The sequence below is a fragment of the Trichogramma pretiosum genome, unplaced genomic scaffold (genome assembly GCF_000599845.2).
Source record: "Trichogramma pretiosum strain Unisexual culture from Peru unplaced genomic scaffold, Tpre_2.0 scaffold12, whole genome shotgun sequence".
NCBI lineage: Eukaryota > Metazoa > Arthropoda > Insecta > Hymenoptera > Trichogrammatidae > Trichogramma > Trichogramma pretiosum.
In genome coordinates, this window is record NW_019641690.1 from 2,744,592 (window position 1) to 2,758,979 (window position 14,388).

A 14,388-nucleotide genomic window follows, 5' to 3' on the forward strand; every position below is an offset into this window, starting at 1 on the left:
TGCTGCTCGCGCTCGTCGTCGGAAAATAATTAGAAGTTTCCAACAAAGCGCAACTTTGACTCTACCCCGTACAGACCTCCGCTCTATACGCACACACATCCATTCACCTTGGCTTTATCGGTGACTGTGCACGAGTGAATGTGTATCCTAGTTTTCTGTGTGGGTATGCATAATACATAACGATAGGGAAATTCAAGAGGAGAGACTCGTCGTCGTCGTCGTCTTGTCTCTCACGTCGAATATTTGTTATATCCTGCTCTGACGTACACCGCGTTGTCTATATATTACACCCCGTTCCCTATTCCACTTCAAATTTGACGCGAATAATAGGAAGTGCCGAAATTTTACGTGATGTGGTTTTCAAGATGACGCATATAAGCTATGTGAAGCGACATCGATTTTTTTCCGGTCGATCGAGACAGCTGCTGCTGCTGTCTGGCCACATCGTTGTGCTTTACTACTTAAAATTTAATGACTCATACGCGCGGGCCGTATAATATAGGTGCAGATATGGGGAGTGCACACGTATTATCCATACACGCGGTGTGGTAATCGTAACAAGCACGCATTACGCAGTTTGGAATGCGCCGATCTGCCGGAATATATATCAGGCAGCTCTCGATTATGTATTACCATAAAATCAAACGTGCGTATCGTGCACCACAGGGGTTGTACACAGATGTTGGAATTTGTTCGCGATGAAAATCCATCGGTTATAAGCGATCTCTCTCTCTCTTTCTCTGCGCTCACCCGCCCTTTCGTGACCGCGAGACAAGAGCTAAAATAGCTCGCTCGTTTTGTATATGTAGCGAGAGATAAAATCCGACGCGCGAGTCTCGGTTTGGGCCTCGGTCGTATATCGAATTCCGGGCGCAAAATCAACGATGTACGCAAGAAGTTCGGATCGTGAAATTTATTCCCTAACATACCACCCAGGTACTATGAGAAAGATATACACGGTATATAGAAAATCGCCCTGAGGTACATTATGATAAACAGTCGAAGAAACAGAACATTCCACGTGCCGTGTACGGTGCCGAAGATACAATCGGAAAAGTTCCCAAACAAAAAAAAATATATAAAATAAAATAAAAGAAATCTGCGCGCGGGCAAAAAAAGCCAGGGGGCACCAGCGTGGCGTGGGTGCGCGCATGAAGGGTTGTGGTGTGTGGAGAGAGTATGAGTATATCTATATATACGTACGTATATACCTGCACACACATAAAAAGAAGCGCGCGCGAAGTGGGGTATAGGGTTGGTGCTGCAGAAGGCACTTCGGGCGCCCCGCGCTCGACTGTTTGCGATTGATTTTCTCGATATTTCAAAGAGTGCCTGCGAGCAAAACTTTGGATCATCCGTCGGGCGAAAAATGAGGAAACTTTTGCCTTGGCGCTACCGAGATTCGTGCGCGATCACGTCCCTCTCTCGCACACGTAAAAAAAAGAAGAGGAAGAAGAAGGAAGGAAGGTTTCTCTCTTACTTGAAAGTTCAGATTTCGCGAGTTAGCCCACGCGTGCACACGAGTCTAGAGAGTGTGTGCTAATGTGTGCGCGTGGCCTTTTAGAGAAAAAATAAAATAAATAATGTAGACAGATTTCATTTCCGCTTTTCTTTATTGGGAATCGAGAGTTCTTAAGTGCGGATGAAGGATGCATTATTTTGTTTACGCTATTAGTCGTTACTGCAGCAACAGCAGCGGTACATCGGGATTTTGAAAAGGATTTCCTCTTTCCGCTTCAAGCTAATGCGGTTATAATTGACACGCGACGTAACGGATTGACAAATTTTTGCATTTTCTACATTATATAATACGCGATAATCCATTGTGCATTAATAATCCACGCACCGTACCTGCGGTGAGAAAGTCTAATTCGCAATTCTGAAGCTCGAGTGCGGCCGTATTATACAAAAGCAAAAGAGAAAAAAACAAAAAAAAAAAAAACCAACAGATCACAAGTGCGTGCCACAGCCAAATAATATTTCGCGATCTTTATTTGAAGCACGCGAGGCTCTCTTTTAATACCGTGCACTCGGTGGTTATGTACGTATACATGCGAACACTTGCATGTGTGTAGCTTGAGCTCAAGCTCTTAGGGGAGAGAGGTAGGTAGTAGTTATAACAGCAAAAGTCGATAATTTATTTCCAGAGCGTGCTCAAGAGGGTCATTCAATATCAAAATCGCGTGCGTGCATATGCATGATAATCAAATGAATATGCATTATATTATACATCAAACGTGCGGAATAATAACAATAATGAAGTGTTGCTATAGTCGCCGCCGCTGAGCAGTGTTATACCAAGTCGCCCTCCCGTTATAGCTTGAAGGGCTCCCTCCCCGTCCGACGCAATCGCGAAAGATGCGAGTGAGATTTTTCACCCATAATGCATCACTTTGTCGATATTGCACAAGAGCTGGAGAAACGGAAAAAAGGGAGAGAGAGAGAGCGAAAAAGACGTGAAACACGTGCCCAACGCTCGGAATCCTCTTTAATTTACAGATTTCATTTCACAGACGATTTGATTTTCCTCGGAATTGATACCGCTGCCCGCATGAGTACGTGGCTGACTATCAAAATTACGTCGGCACGGGGTAGGGCTATTTGTTTTCCGCAAGAGAATCTTAAACTTTGAGATATTCAATATTATATGCGGGATTCGCAAGCGAGGCTATATAAGAGATAAGGAGAAGTTATTTGATTGATTATGCACTGAGAGAGGGTTGGGGGTTCGGAATATTTTAAGTATCGGTATTTCATTTCGTCGCTGTGGGTGTGTGTGTGTGTAAAACTTAGCGTCCATTATATCAACAAATTGCTTTGGCAAGATTCCTGCGTCGAAATGTAAAATACAGTACCGAAAGAAAACGCTTTGAATGAATTATGAATTTTTTCCCCTCATCTTTGCATAGCATTGTCTGCGGAGTGCCGGTGAATCTCATTTCCAGAATAACGGAAATAATATTTAGCAACAATTTTACAACTCGCGCGGCGGAAGTTTCGTTCAGTCAAATTGAACCCTTACGAACGTTGAAACAATTTGCTTTTCAATTTGAAAGGAAATCCCTTGAAATTTCTTCTTTTTTTTTAAGTACGGATTTTTTTGTTAAATTTAACAATGAAAAATGGAAAAAGCGTAACAATTGTAATTTGCTCCAGTGCGAATGAATTTCTATTTTTATCATTTTAAAATGTTATGTCTGCTACTTCAATGAATTTGACATTAATCAAAAATTAATTCCGTCAGTAATATTTCGAATAAGTAAATTGAACATATAACAGGAAAAAATATTTTGAAATTATCATAATTATAATTTAATTATTATAATTCAAATTTATCGTATAAAGTATGTACTAGATGTCAAAGGTAAAAAGCATCTGAAAATTTCTTTTTAGCCAATATAGTGAATTAAATTTTCAATCAAACTTGGAAGGAATTTTTCCATTCCGTACTATTGATGCAAAAGAGCAAAAACGGATAGTCACGAGTGTGCATGAAAGGCAAAAATTCAAGTGGCATTTCAAATCACGAGGAAAATTTCGAAAAATGTTTTACGTAGTTGAACGTAATATTCTTACACTACGGGCGAGGTAATCAAGTATACTTTTAATTAGCAGTTTAAAATTAAAATAAGATTTCATGGCAAAAAAAAATTTTTAATACCTTTGAAAATAAATTGGTTGAATATTTTCATGAAAAATTCCACCAAAAAATAATGTCAAAGTAAAATATTTAAAGATTTTAATATATATCTACTTATTTGCGCAAGCGATGGTGTATTTGTATAGATTTAAAATGCATAAGAGAGAAACGAGACGGAGCAAAAGAAGCGAACAACATGAAAGAACATTCATCATTTTTATTTCTGAAAAAGTAGTAGGAGCTGCGGAAGAATCAAGTCTCTTGCACACGCTACACAATATACAGTATTTATGAACTGAAAGCGAAAGCGTAGGAAAAGCACATGACACATGAGACTTAACTCTGCATACATGCGTACATATAACAGAAATTTTCGCTTGTTTTTTTCAGTTCTTTTTCCTCGCCTCACAACTTCGTGCTCCGAACGCGAAGAGAGAAGTCAGAACCAATAACTCGTATCGACACTCACTAACAAGGCGTTGAACACGCGCCCATACAGCTCGGTGTCTGAATTTAACAGATCTTACATCTTCCTTTGCCAGATATGACAAATGGGCGAAAGAAAAATTTAAGCCGGGGGAACGCGGCAGCGCAGGAAAACTCCATCAGTCGGGGTGCCTAGCTCGCGAAATGAATAATGTAAAAACATTTCCCTGGCGCTTAAAAAAAGCAAAAGCGGCTAATGAAACGATAAGAGAAAACTCGCTCGAAGCCGAAGCAGACACCTCTACGCGCGGGTGTCTCTCTCGCTCTCTCTCTCTCACTGGCAAAATATATATCTCTCCTTGCACAACAAAGACTCCGAATGGAAAAGTATAAAGAAATCCTAGCCGTATAATACGTCAAGTAGCCCCGAGGCTACTTTTTTTCGCTTTCTCTCTCTCCCTCTTTCTACTTCTGACAGGAAATTGGATCTCGAGGTAATGACTGAATTACGCGAAGACGGCGCGTCTCTAAGCCCATCGCCTTGTGCTTTCTCGCTGCTCGACTCCGTATACGGCCTCGCGCGCCCGTTCGGGTACCTACTACCGCTATATATAAGATACAAACGCCCGTGCCGCATCCTCTACCCTCTCGTTCCTTGGCAATTTGTTGCGCGTGCAAACGTTTAAAGTATCCTAAGACAACTATATTGCTTGTGTGAAATTGCCCGCAGCGAAACATTCGAATAAAACTAAAAGCCGCTTCTCGCTCGCTCGTCGTACCTTACGCCTGGTGTGCTACGGAGTATAAGGCCGTAATTAAAAGGTGCGAGTATTTTTCTTAAAAGAATGAACCCTTCAAGTGGAGGGTCGAAACTCAAACGCGCGCAATGTTGATTTAAACTTGGATAAATTACGAGTGGATTTTATTTTAGCTCTTGTTGCCGAGAAAGAGAGAGAGCGAGCTTAAACGTAATAGAAAAGAAATAATGAAACGAACGCTATTATTGGATCAAGAGAGAGAAAAAGTAGGGAGTAGAAACGGGCGGAAGTCCAAAAGAAACATTTAATTGTTTTATATACATAAAAAAGAAGAACAATGCAAGACATTTGTAAATATAGTCAAGCAAGCATGAAAATCCACTTTGCTCGCTAAAATAGAGGAGATTTTATGTGCCCAGTAAACGTGGCTACTTTTCTAAATTTTTCCAACTTGTTCAATTTTTGCTTTTCATTTTTGTTTCGCTAAAAAATAATATTTTTAATACAATATCTCGGCTGGTTATTTTCTTGCAATACACTTTTTCGATCACGTACTTCATAAGCTATCCATTTCTCAAGCTACGATAATATATATTTGAAAAATGCAATTTCCATGATAATTTGCCATCGATGCCTATTTTTTTCTCTTCTCTCTGCTCTAAGCTAGTTACATGCTCGATCAGCATGAATAAATCATTACACGTGTATTATACATGTATATTCGCGTTTCGGAATCTATCTTGAACAATGCTACGTTACTTATCCCTCCTTAAATAGATTGTATTTTTCATGGCGTTTTTTTATAGAAAAGCCCTGAGTAAGGAACAATACCGTGACTGATTTTCGTCGGATCGTTCGAGCGAAAAGACATGACCTGAAAATAAAGCAAATTGCGCATATAAAGCAATAGCCCAGTTTCTCCGGAGAAAAGAGAAAAGTAAAAAAAAAAAGGGAAAAGTAAAGAAAAAGGAAGGGTCGAATTCTCGAAGGTATAAACGCGCGTGGGTGGCAATCGCGAGGATAGTGCGCGCGCGCAAGTCGTTTGACTTGTATGAGGCAAATAAAGCCGAAGGGAAAGAGAAAATACGCGAGTGACAGAGGTAATCCGATCTGTGCGACTTTCGACCGATGTCTCTCCGACCCTTGAGTTTTTTCTCTTTTTTCCATCCCTCGCCCATGCTTTAGCCCACGTTTTTAGCGTGTGCGGCTTTGTACACGCTCGTTCGTTCGTTCGTTGAGTATATTGTTGAGGAAGATTTATGCGATTAGTAATCGAATTTTCATGCGCTTGTTCACAGACACAAGCACACACGTGACGTGCACAATTTAAATGCGTGTTTGTGTGTGTGTGCAGTGCTCTCAATAGTTAACGCTTGCGCGAGCGTGAAAGAAGTTTTAAGCTGCGGCGGGTCTTTTGGCAAACAGTTTGTCGTGTAATAGATTTTTCTACTTGAATAGTCGTGTGGGGTGCAACGAAAAACTTGAGAATAAAAGGAGAGTCTTCGCAAATTTGCAGGGTGTTCTTTTTTGTTGTTGTTGTTATTGTTGAGTCTCTGAACTTTTTGAATTCTTCTCTCAGACTTTGAGAAAACATGCGCAACGCGTAGGACGGTATACAGAAAAATTGTGATCTCATGCAACGAGGTAAAAGACACGCACACATTTTTTCTCGACATTATTTGCGGCCCTTTCAGAAAATACAGCAGCAGTAGCAGCAGGAGCCTCCGGAATATTCCAAAATATCCCGAATTTCTTGCATTACGTATGCAGGATGTATCTCTCGTGTCTTATCTCTCTATCCATTTGTCCGTAAATATTTCTTTTTCTCCCCCCTCATCAGTGATCCGACTATACGCCCAACCCTCGGCTAGTTTTCTTTAACCCTCCTGTCTTTTTTTCCTCTCTCTCTCTCACTCTCTACGCAATTCGACGCATTGTAATTCCGTCCGACCAGTTTCACTAGTGGCGTGCGCGCGCGCTCTGGAGTCTCTACGTGCCATGCATGTCAAATTCGGCACATAAAACTGCTGCCACGCCGCTGCTACTGGGGAGACAGTTATACGTATAGCTGTGAGCGAGCGTGCGCGCGCGCCTTGGCTAACGTATCACCAGCACGTGTCAGTTTCGCACCGTTGCTATTGGCATTATTGCAGCCAGAGCCAGAACTAGAGCCGAGCCAGCCAGGAGTCGAGCCTCAGGACTGTCGTAAATATTCGCGCCAAAGAGAGCAGAGAGAGAGAAGAGAAAGAGCGGGAGTTGTGCCGTGATTAAAGGCCAGAGTATTAGATGCGACTCCGATGGCTGAGCTGTGTATATGTATATGGGGAAGGGCCTTTTATTACGATATCGATTCCGAAGTGTTTCGCTGCTTGAGGGATAATTAATAACCAGTAGGTGAATACTTACAATTAAAGTACAAGAGAATGCCGGCGACGAGGACGAATATGACGATCAGCAGGACCAACATCAGCAGCAGTATCGTCGGCCTGCACCAGGGACTGCCCATCGACGTCGTCATGGCCTCCTTCACGGGCCTCTTCTGTTCCATCACAACACTCGACTCGCCACTAGCGTTCACCATAACACCTTTGAACTGCGCCTGATTGTTCTGTGTCTTCTTCTCGGAGGCCAGGAAGCCGTGATCGTCGTCCGCCGCGGCCGACGCCCCGTCACCGGCGCCACTCGACGCCGCGTAAACACCGTAGGCCTCGAAATTGTTCTTCCTGTAGCCGTTCATTTTCTCGTGATGCTGCGCGTCGTCCGTGGCGTCTTTGCCGCGCGTCGACGAGCCGTAACCCGAGGCGGTCCCTCCGGCCTCGTGATCGTAGGGCTTGGAGGCGCCGTCGCCACCCGAGTACCTCGGCGACAGATCGTACTTGGCTCGCTCGTAGCTCTTGGACGTAGTGAGCTCGTACTTGACGCCCTCGTAGACCTTGGCGCGGCCCGTGGTCTCGTAGCCTCGATCGGCGCCTATCGTCGTGGGCCCGCGACGATGCGCCTCGTAGTCGCCGGCACCGGCGGCGGCACCCGCGGCCTCGTACCTGGGCAGGGTGCCGTACATCTTGGCACCGCCGCCGCCGTGGTACTTGCCGCCACTGTCGTAAGCCGCGGCTGCCGCTCGATGAAGCATCTCGGCCTGCTGCTGAGCCGCGGCCAAATCGTACGCCTGATGATCGTGATTGGTCTTGATTCCTCCGGAATCGTAGCCATTGTGCGTGCTGCTGACGTCGCTGTAAGTCACCCTCGCGCTGGCCTTCTTCGGCTCGAGTTTCAGCGTCTCCTCGGCGTAGCGAGCGAACTCGTAGTCATTGAGCTCCCTCGAGTATCGTCTCGTGGGGTCTTGCGACGGATCGGTCGCGCCCCCGTACGACCGGACGGGATCGTAGGGCGCGTCGAGATCCGACTCGGCGTAGCCTCGCTCGCGCTCGAATCTCGGTCCGTTGCTGCCCACCGCGTCGTCGCGGTGGCCATACATCCGAGCCGTGGCCCCGGGGTCGCCACCGTAGCGACCACCGTCGTCGAAGCCGACGGTGTTCTTACGATCGTAGGTGCCCATCCTCGACACGGGATGATAGCCGCGGTCGAGATAGCCGCTCTCGGCGACGCCATAATTGAGAGAGGACGACGGCACGATCTCCTGATGATAGATGGTCTTGGCCGAGGAGAGGCCCGCGGCCGCGTCGTAATCCACGAGGTAGCGGGACGACCTGCGCTCGCTGCTACCATAGTCCATTGAGCCCTCGACTACGTTCGGTAGCTTGCTGTTTAAATTCTCGCCTATTAGGGCCGGACGATGATACTGATAGTTGCCGGAGGAGTGTCCTTCGTTGTTGATTGCCCCTTGCTGCTGCTGATGCTGCTGCTGGCCGTTATACAGGGGGGCCTCGGCATGCTCGACGACGAGGCTCGGTAGACGATTGTTGGAAGCACTGCTGCCGCTCAACAACGAGCTGTCTGGAGTGTTCTGCGTCAGGTCCAGTCGCAGGCCGGCGTTGTTCTGGCGGTGCATAGTTCACTATTGAGCATGATTGTCGAATTGTCGATTGGTTTCGCGCTGACACACACACACACACACTTTCGACGCACTTTTTTTGTTTTTTTAATCAATTACTATAACGGCGAAGACTAAAATTTTCGTTGAGTATCGTTATTTTTTTTCTTGTTCTCGAAGAAGGAAGACAGTTCTCTTGGATATGTTAGTATTCGTTATCTTAGTTGTTAGTCGGTTAGAAGACGATAAAATTAGTAGAAGACCTTGGTCGGAGGAGGAGTAATGATTCTGTAAGCAAGAAAAGAGATAGGAAGCTGTTAGTGCAATGTTAACGGAAAATTAGTCATTGTTAAAAGTTATAAGAGCTCGTTATGTGAAATATGTTAGAAATGGCCCAAGGGCTCGTTTGCGCGCAAAATCCTTATGGTTACATCGCCGCCACGGCATAAAAAGGTTCATCAGCATCAGAGCATCGTAACTGATTAAAATTACAAGGGACTTTCTGTAACTTTCGGCCCCTTTCCGCGAGCAGCGACGGCGGCGGCGTCAAAATGTTATGATATACTTTCGCAAGTGTTGTACTTCACGGAAGGAAAATTTTTGAAAGCGATTTTCCATTAGCCAGGGTGAGTTATTATCCTTCTCTCTCTCGCTCTCTATCGCAAAACGTGTAAGAAGTTTTCGTAAAACATTAGAGAGAGGCCATCCCTGCCGCTAAGCAAAAGTGCCATTATACACGCCGCCGCCTTCCTTTTTCGACGCGCCATTTAAAAATTTCTCGCATAAATCAACGAATATGGCAAATGTATTAGTAACTTTGAGCCCGAGAAAAATTCATAATGCATTACATATTTTTTTTCATAAATTTTCCTTGTGTTAAAAAAAAAGGTGCAAAAAGGTGCAGCCTTTTTATAACGACGAAACGATATAATACATCTGCAAATTATTATTCTAGCCTTTGAGCATGGACTGCGCTGTGGGTATATAGCGCAGCGAACACGCGTCGGTTGTATAGAGCATATAAACATCTTGGATAAGTGTACGGGGCAAGGACTTAGTAGACTGTACAGAAACGACAATGATTATTGTAAGAATAGCTTATATACACGTACACTCACACCCACCCACCGACACACACGCATATGCGAACACGAATATATACATAGAAGTATATATAGTTACTCCGCATGAGTGTTCAAAGGAGATTGCTGTTCCACATGCAAATACAATTAGTTCCGGAGAGTAACTTCATTTGCGTACATTATAAGGGATGGCTCGTCGAGACTCGTTGGCAATTTATGCAAAACTGCGTGCGTAGAGAGAGAGAGGAAAGACCGATTGAGGAGTACACGTATAGTTGCGAGGTTGTACGTGTGTGTAAGGACGTTGTATATCACTTCGTGTATAAAAGTATAAAAAAATGTCATCATCGTACTTGCGTGTACAATGTAACGCGGTTTTTGGCTTGCCTTGGCACTGAGAATCTCGGTCGAATCAGGGACACATTTCAAGACGAAGCTCGAGAATCTTACAAATTCCTAAAATTTTATCCCCCAATCCTCGTGCTCTCTAATGTCGTCGACCTACTGTGTGGCGACTAAATAGCTCTCAGGCTAAACACGGTATTTATACACGCGGTCGCGCGGGCCGCTCCATTCAAAGGCCAAACTACCGAGCTTTCACGCACGCGCGGGCTCGTGCCTCATATCCAGTTAAATATATGTATGTATCATTTACATATATGTACTAAATACATACATATGTGTATTATACATGGTATACACATCGCGCTCAGTAGCTCAAACAAACACATATTTGACATTGATATACGAAATCCATTAGAGCCTGCACATAACGCAGAAGCAACAGCGGCGGGGGCGGCAACTAGCTAGTAGTAGCTATAGCTACAATCTTGGTAGGCAACGTATGTGTGCATGTGTATATCGGGGCCAGGGTGGAGCGGCGGGGGAGGAGGAGGCAAGCAGCGTCCATTCACTGGCAAGAGCAAACAATTAAACCGCACCTCGTCATATACGTCGGGACCGCGCGCTGCTAGAGAGAGAGAGAGAGAGAGAGAGAGAGAGAGAGAGAGTGAGTGCAGTATATATATAGCCTACTACTACTAGTACTATTGCTGCTGCAAGCACGAGGCATCCCGCTAAATCCCAAGCTCGATCCAAGCGCGCGCTCGGCGCTCCTGCAAAGATCCTGCAGCCGAATTCTGCCCGTACAACAGGCATACACACACGTGTACATCTATGAACAGCTAGAGGCAAGTATATAGCATTCAGCGGAGCACAGTGTACACGCGCTGCTGCTACTACTACTACTACTACTACTACTACTACTGGCAGCCGAGACTCGACGTAATATCTTGCGTTATTAAACGGCATGCCATACCACGTCATATCTCTCCCATGCCCATGCGCTCCCTCTTAAACTATCTAACCATCTCTCTGTCTTTACTAATGACGAGCACTGCCGCGCCGTCGCCGCGCTGAGAGCGCAGTGCATAATGGTACACTTGCATCATGCCTGCAGACCCACCCTCTTACCCCGTAGTTGCTTCTCTACAGCTACCACCCCCCCTTTTCTTTAGTTAGTGCATGTAGAGAGTAACATTATTGTGCAGCTCATATATATACGTAATATCTTGTAAATTTCAAAGTCTACATTATCACCCTCCCTTCCTCGGTATTTTGACGAAATTCATCGACTGAAAATTCTCCCTCCCTCTCCACCTCTCTGCTGTGTGTGTGTCGGATTCTGTAAGGTCGAAATATTCAAACAATATATGTATACAGAGCACGAAAGAGAGAGAGAGAGAGAGAGAGAGAGAGAGAGAGTGAGAGAGGGAGTTGGAGTGCACTCGCGAGAATATACATTCCCTCTCTCGTTCTCGATCCATATACAGGTATATATCTCGCTTCGACTGTTCGAGCCGTTGCTACCGCCGCCGTCGCCGCGCGTCGGACTCTCTCACTGCTGGCAGTGCGATATAATTGAGCCTCGGTATGTGCCTACCCTGGCCTTTCTCGCGAACTTCCTGATACGGCTGTGCAGCAGAGAAACTACCACCACTAGACTCGTATATACACGATCCGCTTGGTCAGAGAGACAGAGAGGCGTGTGCGGGGATTTGCTGCACCGGCAGCAGCAGCAGCAGCAGCAGCGGTGTATAGGATCGATATGCGCGCCGCTGCGGCCGACTATTCCTGGCATGCCGTTGCTGCCTAGACTACTACTGCCCCGAGACTACTATCTACTAGTACCGCTGCCTGTGCAACTACCACTACTTTGCTGCTGCTGCTACCCCTCCGAAGGTATATAGGAATAAGTGTGTGAGTGTGTGAGTGTATGAGAAACGATCCGATGTAGAGCATCGGACCTTTCGCGGTGATATAGGTAGCAGCAGCAGCCCCGACTGTCCGCTTCGCGAGAGTCAGAGTCGTAATTTAATAATAGATATTTGAGAGTCTTCGAGGCTCCTCCCGTATACGTACGTTGCCTCGAGGATTTTCGTGCTAGATTTTACCAAACTACTACTACTATAAGCCCTCGATAAAAGCCTTAATATTTTCTCGTGTGTGCGGCAGCGTTCTCGTGAATATACGCGCGCTCGGCCTTTTATACCTGTCTATTAGTATTATTCCCCGTAATCAGATTTGTTAACACTGTCATAAAGAGAGGTACAACGTCGTATCGCAGCGCAAAGAGGTTGGAGAGAACTTTTGGTAACTGCCCCCGGGATAAGAGAGCTAGGACAGAAAGAGAGAGATAGAATGAGAGAAAAGCAAAAAGAAAACAACAAGTACAATCTAACACGTCTGGAGTAATAGTAGTTAGCCAACTTTTCCGGTTAGAAATTGCTTCTGCCCTTTGCGCGCACGCGCTTTGTATATACAATACAGACACAAGTTTTAACATTTTAAGACGCCTAATCAGCACCGTAAAGTCTGCTCAGGTAAAAGCTGTAGCAGAAGGTACGTTGGTACGTGTAGCCTTAACGATATGGAAAAAAATAAGACGGAGTAAATGAGGTAAAGACAGAGGAGAAGGATAGAGAATAGAGAGCGAGGAGAAAGGAAAGGAGGAGTTTACATAATCGTAGCCGGGGCTTTTGGCCCCGCGGGCACAAGTCACTATATACAGTGCGCAATAATAATAAAACCATTATCACCGGTTCCTTGTACCGTATACTGTGAGGCATGTACGATTTCGATTTCTGTTTTCAACGCAGTGAGATTTTAGCCTGAATTTCTATTTCCATATTGCTATCGAATTTCGACCTTTCGTTTCTCGTATCATTACACAGTGCTACGATAGGTAAACGTTAAATAATTCTTCCACGTTCATTCGTTTCGATTCCCTTTTTTGTTTGCTTGCAGCTTGTTTGTGCAGTTTTGAATGTATATACCCAGGAAGTTGTGTCTGAATGCGGATCGCGAGCACGTCGTTATATATATATATAGATATAGATATTTTTTGGAGCACCCGCTTATATTTTTTTCACAATATATAAAAGGGATCTGGCGTATAAATGCTTTCACCGGGGAGGTATAGGATTGGTTGCGAAATTTACGTGAAAAATTGATTCCAATCGGATGTGTAATGACAGACACGGGCTATCAATCCACTGTCGGTGCTTGTTTTATCATTTATTTCAAGATTTTCTCGTATAATACGTATAGTAGTATGCGTCGAAGCTGCGCACTGAATAGCGCAACGCGGAAAATTATCCAGCCCGAATGGAATTTTTTTTGTTATCTCGTGCTCACAGCGTAAACTCGAGTCTTTGACATTCTCAATAATCCAGCGAGCCGCGAGAGGAGTAACTTTTCGGTCTAGACAATGGGCATTATAAATACAAGAGCTGGAAAAGAGAGAAAGAAAGAGAGAACGGAGAAAACCAGATGCTAGCTGCTAGCGCGGGAAAACAGCAGTAGTCGGGTTATACGCGGTAAAAGAAGGAGAAGAAGCAGAAGCAGAAGAAGAAGAAGAAGAAGAAGAAGAAGAAAACAATAGCAATTCTCCACCCGTCTGCATCAATAATGAAAATGTTAACGATTATCCCTCTTGCGAAAGTTGCTCTTATTGTTGTTGCAATTTCCAAGGTGTATATAGACATGTACGCACATCCGCGGGAGTGAGATCTTACAATACCCCCGCGCGTGCGATATTACATTCCTCGGCGCATGTGTGTACTCTGCAATGCCGACTTTTCGGGCGTTAGCTTAGATATCTGCATAATAGACAACGAAACTCGACTGACTCGCTCCGCGACTGTATAATAATGCGGACGGAAGTACGTATTACTTCGAGCTCGTATTGACTGCACACGTTTGATATTATGTAGGGCGAATGCAGGGAGTGAAACGCAATATATTATTACTAGTTTGTACATAACTGGGAACTAGTAGTAATACACTACACGTATCGCGTGAAAAGTCAACTATTTTCGAGGTGCGCATCTAGTAGATCGTTACGTATACCTTTGAAGAGCTCGAGAGAGTAAAAAATATATATACGTACGAGAACACATTCCATTTGGCGCTCGCGAGCGCGAACGAGCC

At 44.8% G+C, this 14,388-nt stretch overlaps 2 protein-coding genes across 2 annotated transcripts in view; both read right to left on the reverse strand.

Moving 5' to 3' along the window:
* LOC106655299 (agrin-like) overlaps positions 1–7,637 on the reverse strand; it is a 169,688-nt gene extending 162,051 nt beyond the window's left edge. Inside the window, exon 1 of the mRNA XM_023461856.1 lies at positions 7,231–7,637. Coding sequence (XP_023317624.1) covers positions 7,231–7,561 — 331 coding nt within the window. The 5' untranslated portion in view covers positions 7,562–7,637. The remainder of the gene's footprint in view (positions 1–7,230) is intronic.
* Positions 7,638–7,794: 157 nt separating this feature from the next.
* LOC111694289 overlaps positions 7,795–14,388 on the reverse strand; it is a 63,479-nt gene continuing 56,885 nt past the window's right edge. Inside the window, exons 2-3 of the mRNA XM_023461846.1 lie at positions 7,866–9,103; positions 7,795–7,822 (exon numbers count right to left, since the gene is read on the reverse strand). Of these exons, the coding sequence (XP_023317614.1) occupies positions 7,795–7,822; positions 7,866–8,833 (996 nt within the window). The 5' untranslated portion in view covers positions 8,834–9,103. The remainder of the gene's footprint in view (positions 7,823–7,865; positions 9,104–14,388) is intronic.